General features: G+C 44.2%; 1 protein-coding gene across 3 annotated transcripts in view; it reads right to left on the bottom strand.

Moving 5' to 3' along the window:
- The window catches only part of AK7 (adenylate kinase 7), a 99,201-nt gene that overhangs the window by 72,619 nt on the left and 13,480 nt on the right, over positions 1–13,102 (bottom strand). For 2 of the 3 annotated variants that reach the window (XM_005562168.5, XM_045396941.3), the window contains exon 4: positions 9,465–9,559. In XM_005562168.5, coding sequence (XP_005562225.1) covers positions 9,465–9,559 — 95 coding nt within the window. The remainder of the gene's footprint in view (positions 1–9,464; positions 9,560–13,102) is intronic. The other variant, XM_065549340.2, reaches the window with a different exon arrangement.

Genomic DNA, 13,102 nt, shown 5'->3' with positions numbered 1-13,102 from the left:
CCCAGTTGAGTTTTACGCTTTTAAAGCAGGACGGTAACATGATCTGAATTTATTTAATTTAATATTTTGACACATATTTTAATATATCATAGCGCATATATTTGGGGTACATGTAATATTCCAATACATGTATTTCTTTCTTTTAGCCACCTGGTTTGCTATTGATTGATACATGTATTTTTAACTTGACATATCACCCTTATACAGATTCTGGAGGTACCTGTGATATTCTGACGCATGTTTTTACTGATATATCAGAGTTGTGAATGACATTTCAACAAGATGGCTGAGGCAGTGCTGTGGAGGATGGATTGGAGGGCACAAAGGTAGGCCACAGCTGCACAACCATTTGAGTAGTTCAAGAAGCTAAAGGCTGAGGCTGGCTAGAAAGTTGCCATAGATACAAAGAGAATGAAATGTGTGTATGATACATTTCGGATGATGAATGAACAGAATTTACCAGTGAGTTGGCTGGTGGGAGGAGGGGAGTGAGGCTAGAGCAACTGAGATGCTAGGAGATGTCCTTGGGGAAAAGCTGTGAGAATGAGTTGTTGAGGGGAAGATCCACTTCAATTCTGTGTACATAGTAGATACCTAGTGAATACATACTGCACAATTAACTGTCCTCGTAAACAGGTCTAGTGGCCTACACGTACAGTTGCCAGGTAGAACACAGGACACCCAACTAAATTTGAATTTCAGATAAATGACTAATTTTTTAGTACAAGCATGTCTTCAATATTGCACAGGGTATAGGTATGCTAAAAATTATTCACTGTCTATCTGAAATTCAGCTCTAACTCAGTGTCCTGTATTTTCACTTGCCAGCTCAAGTCTGGAAACAGTGTAGTCAGCTTTGCCTTCAGGATAAATTGAGTCCTGGCTCCTCTGCAGCCCTGGCTCACATGGCGTGCTGGGCCAGCTTGCCTAACCCACCCTCCTGCTCCCTGTGACTGGCCCAACACCCCTCTTCTGGATTTGCCCTACCCTTTGTCCCCACGGCTGCCAGGGAAATGGTCACATTCCATGAGGTGAACCACAAGAGAACCACAGGTTGGATGGCCAATCTCTTCCCTGACATTCTGAGAATGTGACTGAGAGAAAAGGAAGATCAATCTCTCTCTGGCCAGTGGCACTGGAGCCCATAAACTCCAACCAGAGGGGGCCGCAGGTTCCGGGCTGTCATTCCTCGATTCCTGGTTGGGACAGAGATCTGTTTGTGTATGACGCACCTTTGCGACCAGTTGCTGGGCTGTGTTCCCTTTAGTCCTTAAATTTCACTTGTTACAAACACAACAAATAAAGTGTATTTTGAACCCAAACCTTTAATATGGGTTTTAGTTCCTCCCAACTGTTTGCATCCTTTGCCTTTCCAGTAAAGGGCGAGTGGTTGACCTTTCCTTTAGCAGGGGTTGCAGCTGTGATCCTTTCATTGTTACATTATAAATCGATGGCGGTCAGCATTTCTGGAAACTCAGCCTGCCTTACTACTATCTTGTTATAATTACTAAGGTCATTTAGAGGCTTCCTCTTTCTAGGAGGTAGAGAACACAGTCTACAGAGCAATCTCCCCTGTCCTTTATTAGACCAACGGGCGAATCTGTCATCTTGTAACACTCTAACACCCTGTTGGATTCTTTCTTTCTTTCTTTTCTTTTCTTTATTTTTTTTTTATTTATTTTTTTGAGATGGAGTCTCACTCTGTCTCCAGGCTGGAGTGCAGTGGCGCGATCCTGGCTCACTGCAACCTCCACCTCCTTGCTTCAAGCAATTTTCCTGCCTCAGCCTCCTGAGTATCTGGGATTAAAGGCATGCGCCACCACACCCAGCTAATTTTTTTGGTACTTTTAGTGAAGATGGGGTTTCGCCATGTTGGCCAGGCTAGTTGTGAACTCCTGGCCTCAGGTGATCCACCTGCCTTGGCTTCCTAACGTGCTAGGATTACAGGCATGAGCCACGGTGCCCGGCCTGGATTCTCTTTTTAATTGGTCATTGTGTTTGATTGCCCACGTGGATCACTTGGTGGACTCTGTTCCTACCTGGTTATTATGTGTGACAATCAGAGCCCATCGGCCCTTGTTCTGGAATATTTGGTTGAATCAGGGTCACCTCTGGGTTATATCTCCTTACACATACAGAAACAAGCACATAGCTAGACTTTAAAAATGAACAGGTTCTAAGGGAAAAACCAACCCCAATATATATTAAGATTGTCCTATTATTAAAATTAATACATTAATTATTAATTCATTAATTAATTTAATTAAATGAATCTAGCAAATTAATTTAATTAATTTATTAAATTAATTAATAATAAATTAATATTTACCCTTCATTTGTAACAAAACTGATTTTTGTGCAGTTTTTATCCATTTGGATGCTTTTGGCTACAAGCGACAGAAAACCAAACTCAAAAAGACCTACACACTGGGAAAATCATCTCCCATAAGTAGTGTTCCTGAGTAGGGTGGCTCCAGGGACCACGGGCTGGCCTGCCTCTGCTGTTTTTTTTCTTTGTTTTTCTTTTTTTCCAAAAGTTTATTTTTAAATGTACAATAGGCTCCAAGACAACACTTCATTCCAGCTACAGGTAGCAAAAGATGTGATGCAGGGAATCCAGATGTTCAAATACACATGGATGGAATCAAGGGTCACCATCTCCTCAGGCACAAGGCACAGCTTACTGCTCGCCAGATTTCTTTTTCAAAATATTAATTTTTTATTTTTTCAGATGGTGTCTTGCTGTGTTGCTCAGGCTGGTCTTGAACTCCGGGGCTCAAATGATCCTCCCCTCTTAGCCTCCCAATGTGCTAGAATTACAGGTGTGGGCCACCACGCCCAGCCAATTGCCAGATTTCTTAATTCCACCTGTGGCAAGGGGTCCCTTCCCCATGGCCTTTGCTTTTAGCCCCTCAAATTTCTTCTGCTCCTCTTTTTATTTCTGCTTGAAAGCCTTATCTTCGGCCGTGCTTGGTGGTTCACACTTGCAATCCCAGTACTTTGTGAGGCCAAGGCAGGTGGGTTAACTGAGCCCAGAAATTTGAGACCAGCCTGGGCAACATGGCAAAACCCTATCGCTACAAAAACATTTAAAAAATTAGCTGGGCATGGTGGCAGGTGCCTGTAATCCCAGCTAATCAGGAGGCTAAGGCCAGAGAATCACTTGAGCCCAGGACGTGGAGGTTGCAGTGAGCTGAGCTGAGGTTGCACCACTGCGCTCCAATCTGGGGCACACTCAAAAAAAAAAGAAAAATAAAGAAAGAAAAAGAGAAAGAAAGCCTTGTTTTCTTCATCCTCCATGCATCTTCTTGGCCTGTTACTTGGGCTGTTTCAGGGACTTTTTTTTTTTTTTTTTTTTTGGGATGGAGTCTCCCTCTGTCACCCAGGCTGGAATGCAGTGGCATGATCTCGGCTCACTGCAAGCTCCGCCTCCCAGGTTCATGCTGTTGTCCTGCCTTAGCCTCCCGAGTAGTTGGGACTACAGGCACCCACCACCACGCCTGGCTAATTTTTTTTTTTTTTTTGTATTTTGGTAGAGACAGGGTTTCACCGTGTTAGCCAGGATGGTCTCGACCTCCTGACCTCATGATCCGCCTGCCTTGGCCTCCCAAAGTGCTGGGATTACAGGTGTGAGCCACTGCCCCTGGCCGTTTTAGGGACTTTTTCTTGCCACCTTTGTGGCTGGACATGGCGCCTACCACACCTTCCCCAGACCCTGCCACTGGAAACTGGCTCTGCTTTGCTGATGCCTTCTGAGCGCTGCCTCCTGTATGTGGCCTTTCTTTTCAGGATCATAGCAAGACTAGTAGCAGCAGTCTAAGCTTCACATCCAGACGTGACAATATCCACAGAGAAAGAAAGCCCGTGTCTTCCTTGAAGTCTCTCCTAATCAGGGATGAGCCCTTCCTGGGAGTCTCCTGGCCATCCTTCCTCTGTGCCAGAGACTAAACCAGACTGATTTCCTGGACGCAGTTATACTACATATTCTGGGCTCCTCAGCTATGGGCTGAGGTTTAGTCAAAGAAATTTGCAGAAGTGATGAGCATCTCTTCCAAGCCTGGTTCGTAAAGCTTCCCATGCGTAATTTTTTGTGTTTCTCCCCCCTCCACAGGCCTGATGCAGGTGTGCACAACAGCCCCAGAGGTCATTCTGGAAGGTGTTGGAACCATCCAACAGAAGGAGCCTGGATCTTGAATTAGAGTTGGGAGAAGACTGACTTGATCATCAGGAACACCTGTTTTACATTTTACCTGAGCAAGCTATACACTTCCTCCATGTGTAAGCCACCCTACATTTTGGGGAGTAGGATTGTTACATCCCACATCCCAAAATTGGATTGCATGCCCACCCCGTAGCCAATCATCGGCAAGAAGAATGGGACCATCATGGCTAGTTTGCATCCATCAGGATTTTCCCGTGGAATGTGGATAGAGTCTCCCTTCTCTGGATCTCATGGGCAGTGTGGACACTTGAACTTAACAAGTCATGGCTCTGCTGGCAAGGAAGACAGTGGGGTGGCTTCATGACAGGGAGCCAGCAGCATCTACAACAATCTAATATTCACTTTTCTGAGTTACATTATGGAGGCATGGCTTTTCACAAACTCAACTGATTTCAATTAAGCATAATGTATTCGTCAGGATCCTCGTGGGAAAGAAACAGCATATTCAACGTTGGGTAATTTCAGGAGAGTTTAATAATAGGACTATTGACGAAGATGTGGGCAGGGTGTAGGGAAACCGCATCACCTGGAGCCGGGAACAGGGTGCTCTGTACTACTCCTAAATCCAAATGTGTTGAGTGGGCAGGCGACGGGAGGTTGCCCAGCAGGCGCAGTGGCTTGAGTTCAGAGACTCAGGCTACCCACAGCAACTCTGAAGAAGGGAGCTAGGGGAATAAGTGATCTGACCTCATTCTTCTCCATTCCGCCATCCTTCCACTGGTGAGCCCCACTGGCCACACCCAGCTGGGAGCAGAGGAGAAGGTTGCTTGCTGATCTAGACTACAAGTTTGGAGCAGGGTGGAGAAGAGCAGAGAGTAGCTCTGGAGGGGCAGATGAGAAACACCCAACAGACAGAATCACTTTGGTGATGCTCGCCTTCTCACAGTGTGGCCGATGGGGGCCCTTTTCGTCCGCTCAGGCCTACTCAGGACATCTCCGAAAAGATCTTGGCTCTGTAGCATCAACAATAGGTTCCAGCCTATCCCAGTTTTCACTGGCCCAAGACACAGAATCAACTCCCTACCAATTCCAGAGTCCTGGAGTTCCTTCTACTGGAAAACAGATAATACAATTTGTGTATTGGGGGTGCTCAGAAGGGTTGCTGGTGGGACATTTTTCATAGTGACAGAGCTTATCTTTTATAAGGTCATCAGCTGACAAATATTTTTTTCCAACCTATTATGTTAGTGACTCTTTCTTTACTTAGAACTGGTTTCCTTGGCTGTTAAGACTTCCTGTGTAGCTGGGGGTGGTGGCTCACGCCTGTAATCCCAGCACTTTGGGTGGCTGAAGTGCACAGATCACCTGAGGTCGGGAGTTTGAGACCAGCCTAGCCAACATGGCGAAACCCCATCTCTACTTAAAATGCAAAAAATTAGCCAGGAGTGGTGGCACGCGCCTGTAATCCCAGCTACTTGGGAGGCTGAGGCAGGAGAATCACTTGAACCTGGGAGGTGGAGGCTGCAGTGAACCAAGATCATGCCACTGTACTTTAGCCTGGGTGACATAGCAAGACTATCTCAAAAAAAAAAAAAAAAAAAAAAAAAAGGTACTGCAAGGACAAGGAAGACCTAAGAAAGTACCAGGAGTCAGGGCCTGGCGCAGTGGCTGACGTCTGTAACCCCAGCACTTTGGGAGGCAAAGGCAGGTGGATCACCTGAGGTCAGGAGTTGGAGACCAGCCTGACCAACATGGTGAAAACCCATCTCTACTAAAAATACAACAATTAGCTGGACGTGGTGGTGGGCACCTATAATCCCAGCCACTCAGGAGGCTGAGGCAAGAGAATTACTTGACACGGGGAGGCAGAGGTTGCAGTGAGCTGAGATCGCGCCATTGTACTCCAGCCTGAACGACAGAGTAAGACTTCATCTCAAAAAATAAACAAACAAATAAAAATAAAAAAGAAAGAAAGAAAGTAAGTACCAGGAGTCCTTGCAGCTCACCTTTCTTCTTCCCATCCCAAGTCTATCTTATAGGGATTACGATTTAGAGTCCATGATTAGAACTCTCTTTTCAAAAGCCAACCCTGGTCAGTCTGGCAGAGGAAACCTTTCTTTGGAGGTCTCTGTGTTATAGACTTCGTCTCTAAAAACAAAACAACAAAACAAAACAAAAAAGACTTCCTGTGACGATGACAAGGAGACAGAAGCAGACAAAAGCAGAGAGGAAAGTGGGAGACTTTACCGGGCTCCCCATGGCTCCCAGTCCTTGACGCCCAGTGGCATCTCTGACTGTGGGTTTTGTAAGATATTGTTTACGCTAACACGTCTTCTTTCTGATTAAGAAAGCTGGATTCTGTTGCTTGCAAGCAAAAGTCTTACTCAGCTTACTCTGACTTCAAACGGATGCCACATCTTCTGCCACGCCCCCTTCAATTAGACTTGTTGGGGATACACTTGTTTGTTTTGCATAACCGGTCCTGTTATATCTAAACCCTCACTGACTTCCTCATCCTCCTGGATTATTTAGAAGCAAATCTTAAACACAAATATTATTTATTACTTCATTAATTCTATCGCAGCTAGATTTGTCAATTAAAATCATATTTAGCAGTATCTGGTCTTGTTTGAGGAATCCTCCATAAATTCTATAATTTTTCCTTTTTTTTTTGAGACAGGGCCTCTCTCTGTCGCCCAGGCTGGAGCACTGTGGTGCGATCTCTGCTCACTGCAACCTCTGCCTCCCATGTTCAAGCAATTCTTCCACCTCAGCCTCCTGAGTAGCTGGGACTACAGGTGTGTGCCACCATACCCAGCTATCCAGCTAATTTTTGTATTTTTTGGTAGACATGGGGTTTCACCATGTTGACCAGGCTGCTGTTGAACTCCTGACCTCAAGTAATCTGCCTGCCTTGGTCTTCCAAAGTGTTGGGATTATAGGCGTGAGCCACTGTGCTGGGCCTAATTTTTCTTTAAAAAAATTAAAGGTTTTGCTTTTTAATTTTAGTTATGTAATCCAACTGGAATTGACTTTGTGTGTGTCATGAGGTAGAGAGCTTTGGAAAGTGATGAAAGTGTTCTGTATCCTAATTGTTGTGGTGGTTGCACAACTGTGTGCAGTTGTTGAAACTCAGGACTATAAAAGGTTAACTTCACTGTATACAATACAGTAAATTTATTTATTTATTTGAGGCAGGGTCTCACTTTGTCACCCACGCTGTAGTGCAGTGGCGTGATCTCAGCTCACTGCAGGCTCGACCTCCCCAGCTTAAGCAATCCTCCCACCTCAGCCTCCTGAGTAGCTGAAACTACAGGTTCGCCACCACACCTGGTTAATTTTTGCAATTTTTGTAGAGATGTGGTTTCACCCTGTTACCCAGGCTGGTCTTGAACTCTTGAGCTCAAGCAGTCCTCCTGCCTCGGCCTCCCAAAGTGTTGGGATTATAGGTGTGCACCACTACCCCTGGCCTAGTACATTGATTACACCTTGATAAATCTTTTAAAACCATCATTTGTCATTGGGGAAAGGCAAACTAAAACCACAGTGAGAGGATGAGTGCATGCCACAGGACAGGAGCTAACACAGGGGCCACTGCCCCATGTTTTCTTTGTGGAACCATCTCTTCCCCATTCTCAGTCCATTCAGTGTAGGGGGCTTACTAGAGAGTGAAGTCTACTCAGGGCAGAAAATAAACCATAAAAGAAAGAGAGAGAGTCAGTGAGCGTTGAGGACATTGTTGAATCCTCTGCGCCCAGCTGTTCCCGAAGTCTGCTATTGAACTTATTCATTATTTTGCTTACTTTGGTTGGGACAATCGGGACACTAGCACAGCGGTCAGCCAGTCCATTGACTCGTAATTGTTTTATGGTGGACACCTAGCTGGACGCTCTGAGGAAAGGGATTATAACAGGAATAAAATGACCATGACCTGCTCCTTGAGGTGATGGCATCCAAAGTAGGTGAGTAAACTTTACAAGGAAAGAGCATGAAACCTGTGGTCCCTGCCCTCTGGGGGGTTCTCAGTCCACCAGAGGAGAGACAGTGAAACAAATACATAGCATTTGGTGCAATAAGTGTGATGAATCCCTAAATATCTCCTTGTTATATATAATATAGTCCATTGACCATATCATGCACTTTTTCACATTTAACATTTCTGAAATTAGAACATATCTGGGATCAATGGTTTATCATTGTAGTCAGTCGGGAAGCACTGGCAATGTTGCTGCCAGTGACTGTGACCTTGAACACACCGTTGCTATCGTTATCACTTCAACTTGAGTCAGGTGCTACTCCTGTTGATTTAATTGCCTTTTAAAAGAGTGTACCGTGATTCAGCACTGAAATGGAAAGGTACTGCATAGGCACAAGGCACGGGAACAGAGCAGCAAATGTCAATTTGACATTAGTCAAGAGAGTAAGCAATGTTGGAAGAATGTCTGTGGCTCATGTTTTCTTGCAACGTAATAACCACGTACTTTATAGGAAAGTCCTACAAATAAATGATGTGATTCAAATAAATGACATGAGTTGTGTGGAAAAAGACAGAATGTGGTGTGATTCAGAGATGGACTCTGAATATGAGGAAGTTTTGGGAATACTATAATCACTATATTTACTTACATTTTCTTTTGCTTTTCATTTATTTTATTTATAAATAAAATTTATTTATTTATTATTCACTCTGTTGCCCAGGCTGGAGGGCAGTGGCATGATCTTGGCTCACTGCAACCTCTGCCTCCCCGGTTTAAGCGATTCTCCTGCCTCAGCCTCCCGAGTAGCTGGGATTACAGGTGCCCGGCACTATGCCTGGCTAATTTTTGTATTTTTAGTCAGGACAGGGTTTCGCCATGTTGGCCAGGCTGGTCTCGAACTCCTGACCTCAGGTGATCCACCTACCTTGGCCTCCCAAAGTGCTGGGATTACAGGTGTGAGCCACCGCCCCGGCCTATATTTTCTTTTTAATGTATGCACAAGAATGTACATGACAAAAAATATGGTCTAAGTAAGTCTAAAAGAGACCTTTTTCAGTGTGTTTAAAACACAAAGCAGAAGTGATAAGCAAGCTTTGCTATAGTTTCATGGGCAGCATATTTTTCTTTCTTAGAGGCATATGAAACGATGAAATCCCTTAGAATTGAATGTGCTTAGAGTCAATGAACTCTGTTGGGTGCTTATCATGGGATAGGATTCAGGAGTGTGAGAATACACAACTCGCTGTAGGAAGTTCCCTCCGCACACAGATTACAAGGTGTTAAGGGTGAAATGTTACCCAAAGGAAAGCTAACGTTCTACTTACAGGGTCCAGGGCTTTGGATCGCGCCCAAGTCATCACTGTGGATAGTAAAATAAATACCTTTCGCTTTTCAAAGTGGCTGACTTCTTCATTGAGTGCTGTGGGGTCAAAAAACAGAATGGTTATTTGGACCCATGCACAATTTGGTTTCTAAATCACATGTACTATTAGTCACCAGTAGGAGCCACTTAACACCAGGGTGCTATTACCTCGGATGCTTCGCTGACCTGTTCCCATCATCATTCTTCAAATTCCTCCTCCTTCTCGCCAAAATGCGGATCGAAATGCGGATCCTCGCAGGGTGTTCGCAACCAAGCATTTCAGCCTCATCAGTGCTCTCCACTGCAGCCCTTTCTCTCCACTATGCTCATCAGTTGCTTGATCCCTTCCAAGCTGAGCTCAAAATTGTGGCCCCTTCCTGTTTTCTGGCCTCTGGCCGTGGGCTTTTACTTTTTGGGAGGGTTGGTGACAGTAAGGATCATAGGATCATAGCTGACATGAATTAGAACAAGTCATGGGCTTTGTTGAATTTCCCCCACTGTGAGATAGGTATTCTGGGTTACAGGTGTGGAAACCGAGGCACAGTTTGCCCAGGATCATAGAGGGAAGTGATGGGGCAGAGAGTCCAATCCAGGCTGTCTGGCTGCCAGGCCCGTGCTGTCCCCACCATGCCACCTAGCCAGCTGCCCAAAAAGGGAGCAGGCTGGGGATGGGGCAGCAGAGGCCCCACATCAGAAGGGCCTCTTAGGAGTTCCCATAAGGCAATCCTGTTCAGTGAAAGCCATCGTGGAAGGAAGTAATTCAGGGTGTGCCCACCCTTCCCACTCCACCCCGGGGCTGTGGGCTGTAGTGGAGAGCACCGATAAGGCAGAAGCGTTTGGTTATCAACAACTTGTAGGGATTCATATTTAGGATAGAGGTAGAGGGAAAGGTGAGCATTTTATTTCCAAAGGGTTTGTTGCTTTGCAAAAAGGCTCTCTACACAGTTAAGCATTGAATCTCCTTGAATGTATTTGGCTAAAGGATTCCATTAACATATTCTTCATGATGTATAATTTTCAAGAAACATATTGAAGCTGCAAAGTGAGGTCTAATTAAACTGTCAGAGGGGCTAAGTGGTGCAGGTGCCATGGTATGATTCTAGTATCATGAGGTGATTCCCTAAATAAGCAACAAAATGAAATGCTGATATCCTGGATCTAATAAATGTATGGATTTCTACCCTAAAACAAGAAAGTGTTATTGAATTAAGTCTAAGAACACTATGATCATGTATTATTCCAAACTTTAAGTGTTACTTTTGTTTCTATTTTTAGTCTAATAACAAAAATTCTCTCTTCAATTTAATTTTGCTCTTTTAACCTTTCTGCTCTGCTGAGCTTCAGTTTGGCCTATTTTGTGAATACTCGGCACACTTTGAGGTCCTCTAACTGGGTTATTCTTTTTTATTTATGATATTTATAATAGGTCTAGAATGATCTGCTTGTTCCCCTTTGAACACATCCTTCGTCTATATGCAAATATTTTCTCTCCTTTCTAATAATGTATTCCTTTCTCTTCTGTCATCCTGCCTTCCTTCCATAGTATCTGCAAAAGGATAGGAGAATTCTAAGACATTTAAAAATAATTTAATAAAACATTGTTAAATATAATATATAGCCGGGTGTGGTGTTTCACGCCTGTAATCCCAGCACTGTTGGAGGCCAAGGATTGCTTGAGCCCAGAAGGTGGAGACCAGCCCGGGCAACATGTCTAGACCTCGTCTCTACAAAAAGTTTTTAAAAAATAGTTGGATGCACACCTGTAATTCTAGCTACTCAGGAGGCTGAGGCAGGAGGATTGCTTGAGGCCAGGTGTTTGAGGCTGTAGTAAGCTATGATATACTACTGCACTCCAGCCTGGGTGACACAGCAAGATCCTATCTTTAAAAAAAACAAGAAAGAAAGGATTACATATCCATTGCGAGAAAAACAAAATCTAAGACTGTGCATTAGGTAAACCAACCCCTACCTCCCAGGTGACTCTGGTGACAGACTGAAGGATATCTGACTATACTTTCTTGCAGACACAAACAAACACTCTATATCTCAAAAAGGAAGTAATTCAGCTAAAAGTTTTCATCTAAATAGAAAAGTAAAATTTTCTTGATTATTTGAACCTCTTTATTAGAAGAAAGCAGTAAAACACTCTACATTTTAAAGCTCATGAAAGGAAATGCAGTCTCAAAGCTTGAGAAAAGGTTACATTTCCTTGAGGGGGAGAGGGTGGTCCTAAGAAAGGCCGATGCCCATCTGTCACAGCAAGAAGTCAGTGGTTAATGTCTGAAATTCACAATCGAGAGGCACCTATGGAGGCATTTTGATGTATTAAATGAGGTTGCTTGGTTGGGCGCAGTGGCTTGCTCCTGTAATCCCAGCCCTCTGGGAGGCCAAGGCAGGCGGATCGCTTAAGGTCAGGAGTTCAAGACCAACCCGGACAACATGGCAAAACCCTGTCTCTACTAAAAATACAAAAGTTAGCTGGGCATGGTGGTACATGCCTGTAATCCTAGCTACTTGGGAGGCTGAGGCAGGACAATCACTTGAACCTGGGAGGTGGAGACTGCAGTGAGCTGAGACAGCGCCACTGCACGCCAGACTGGGTGACAGAGAAAGATCTTGTCTCAAAAAAAAAAAAAAAAATGAGGTTGCTTTGGGGGAGCATGAATCACAAAAGTACCATCTTGCTAAACACCTCTTTGTTCTCTTAGACTTGAGGTCCTTACAGTTCATTACATTTTTCAAAGCAAGATGACAGAGCAAGATCTTGTCTCAAAAAAAAAAAAAAAAAAAAAATGAGGTTGCTTTGGAGGAGATGAATCACAAAAGCACCACCTTGCTAAACATCACTTCGTTCTCTTAGACTTGAGGTCCTTAGAATTCATTACATTGTTCAAAGCACTTTCATAATACAAGCATTCTCTACAAGCTTTCCCTGACCTTTGCCATCAGGGAACATTTGTTGAATTGAATCAAATATTTAGAGTTAGAAATAAGTCCTCCCCTCTTAAAGTCACGTGCCCCTTATACATAACTTTCTTGTGAGCACATCCCTGTTTGTTAAGTTAAAGTTTCTCTCGGGTGCCTTGTCTCTTATGTCATGACTTGTACCTTGGGGTGCCTTTTCTTATCTGTCTTTGTATCTCCCCAGTACATTCAACCCCACCTCCTTAAGCAGTGCCTATGGAATGAGTCAGGTTGAATTTTAAAAGTTAAATGTTTTGGCCAGGCATCATGGCTCATGCCTGTAACTCCAGTGCTCTGGGAGGCTGAGGCTGGAAGATGGCTTGAGGCCATCCTCCAGGGGTTTGAGACCAGCCTGGACAACATAGCAAGTCCCCATCTCTACCAAAAAAATAAAAAATAAAAATTAGCTGGGTACGGTGGCAGAAGCCTGTAGTCCTAGCTCTCAGGAGGCTGAGGTGGGAGGATCTCTTGAGCCCAGAAGTTCGAGGCTATAGTGAGCTATGATCAGGTCACTGCACTTCAGCCTGGGTAATGTTTCATTAAAAAAAATACATTTATTTTATTTTATTCTTTCTGTAGAGACATGGTCTCGTCATGTCGTCCAGGCTGGTCTTGAACTCCTGGGCTCAATAATCC

Source organism: Macaca fascicularis, chromosome 7 (assembly GCF_037993035.2).
Source record: "Macaca fascicularis isolate 582-1 chromosome 7, T2T-MFA8v1.1".
Taxonomy (NCBI): Eukaryota; Metazoa; Chordata; class Mammalia; order Primates; family Cercopithecidae; genus Macaca; species Macaca fascicularis.
This window is presented reverse-complemented; position numbering and strand designations above follow the sequence as displayed.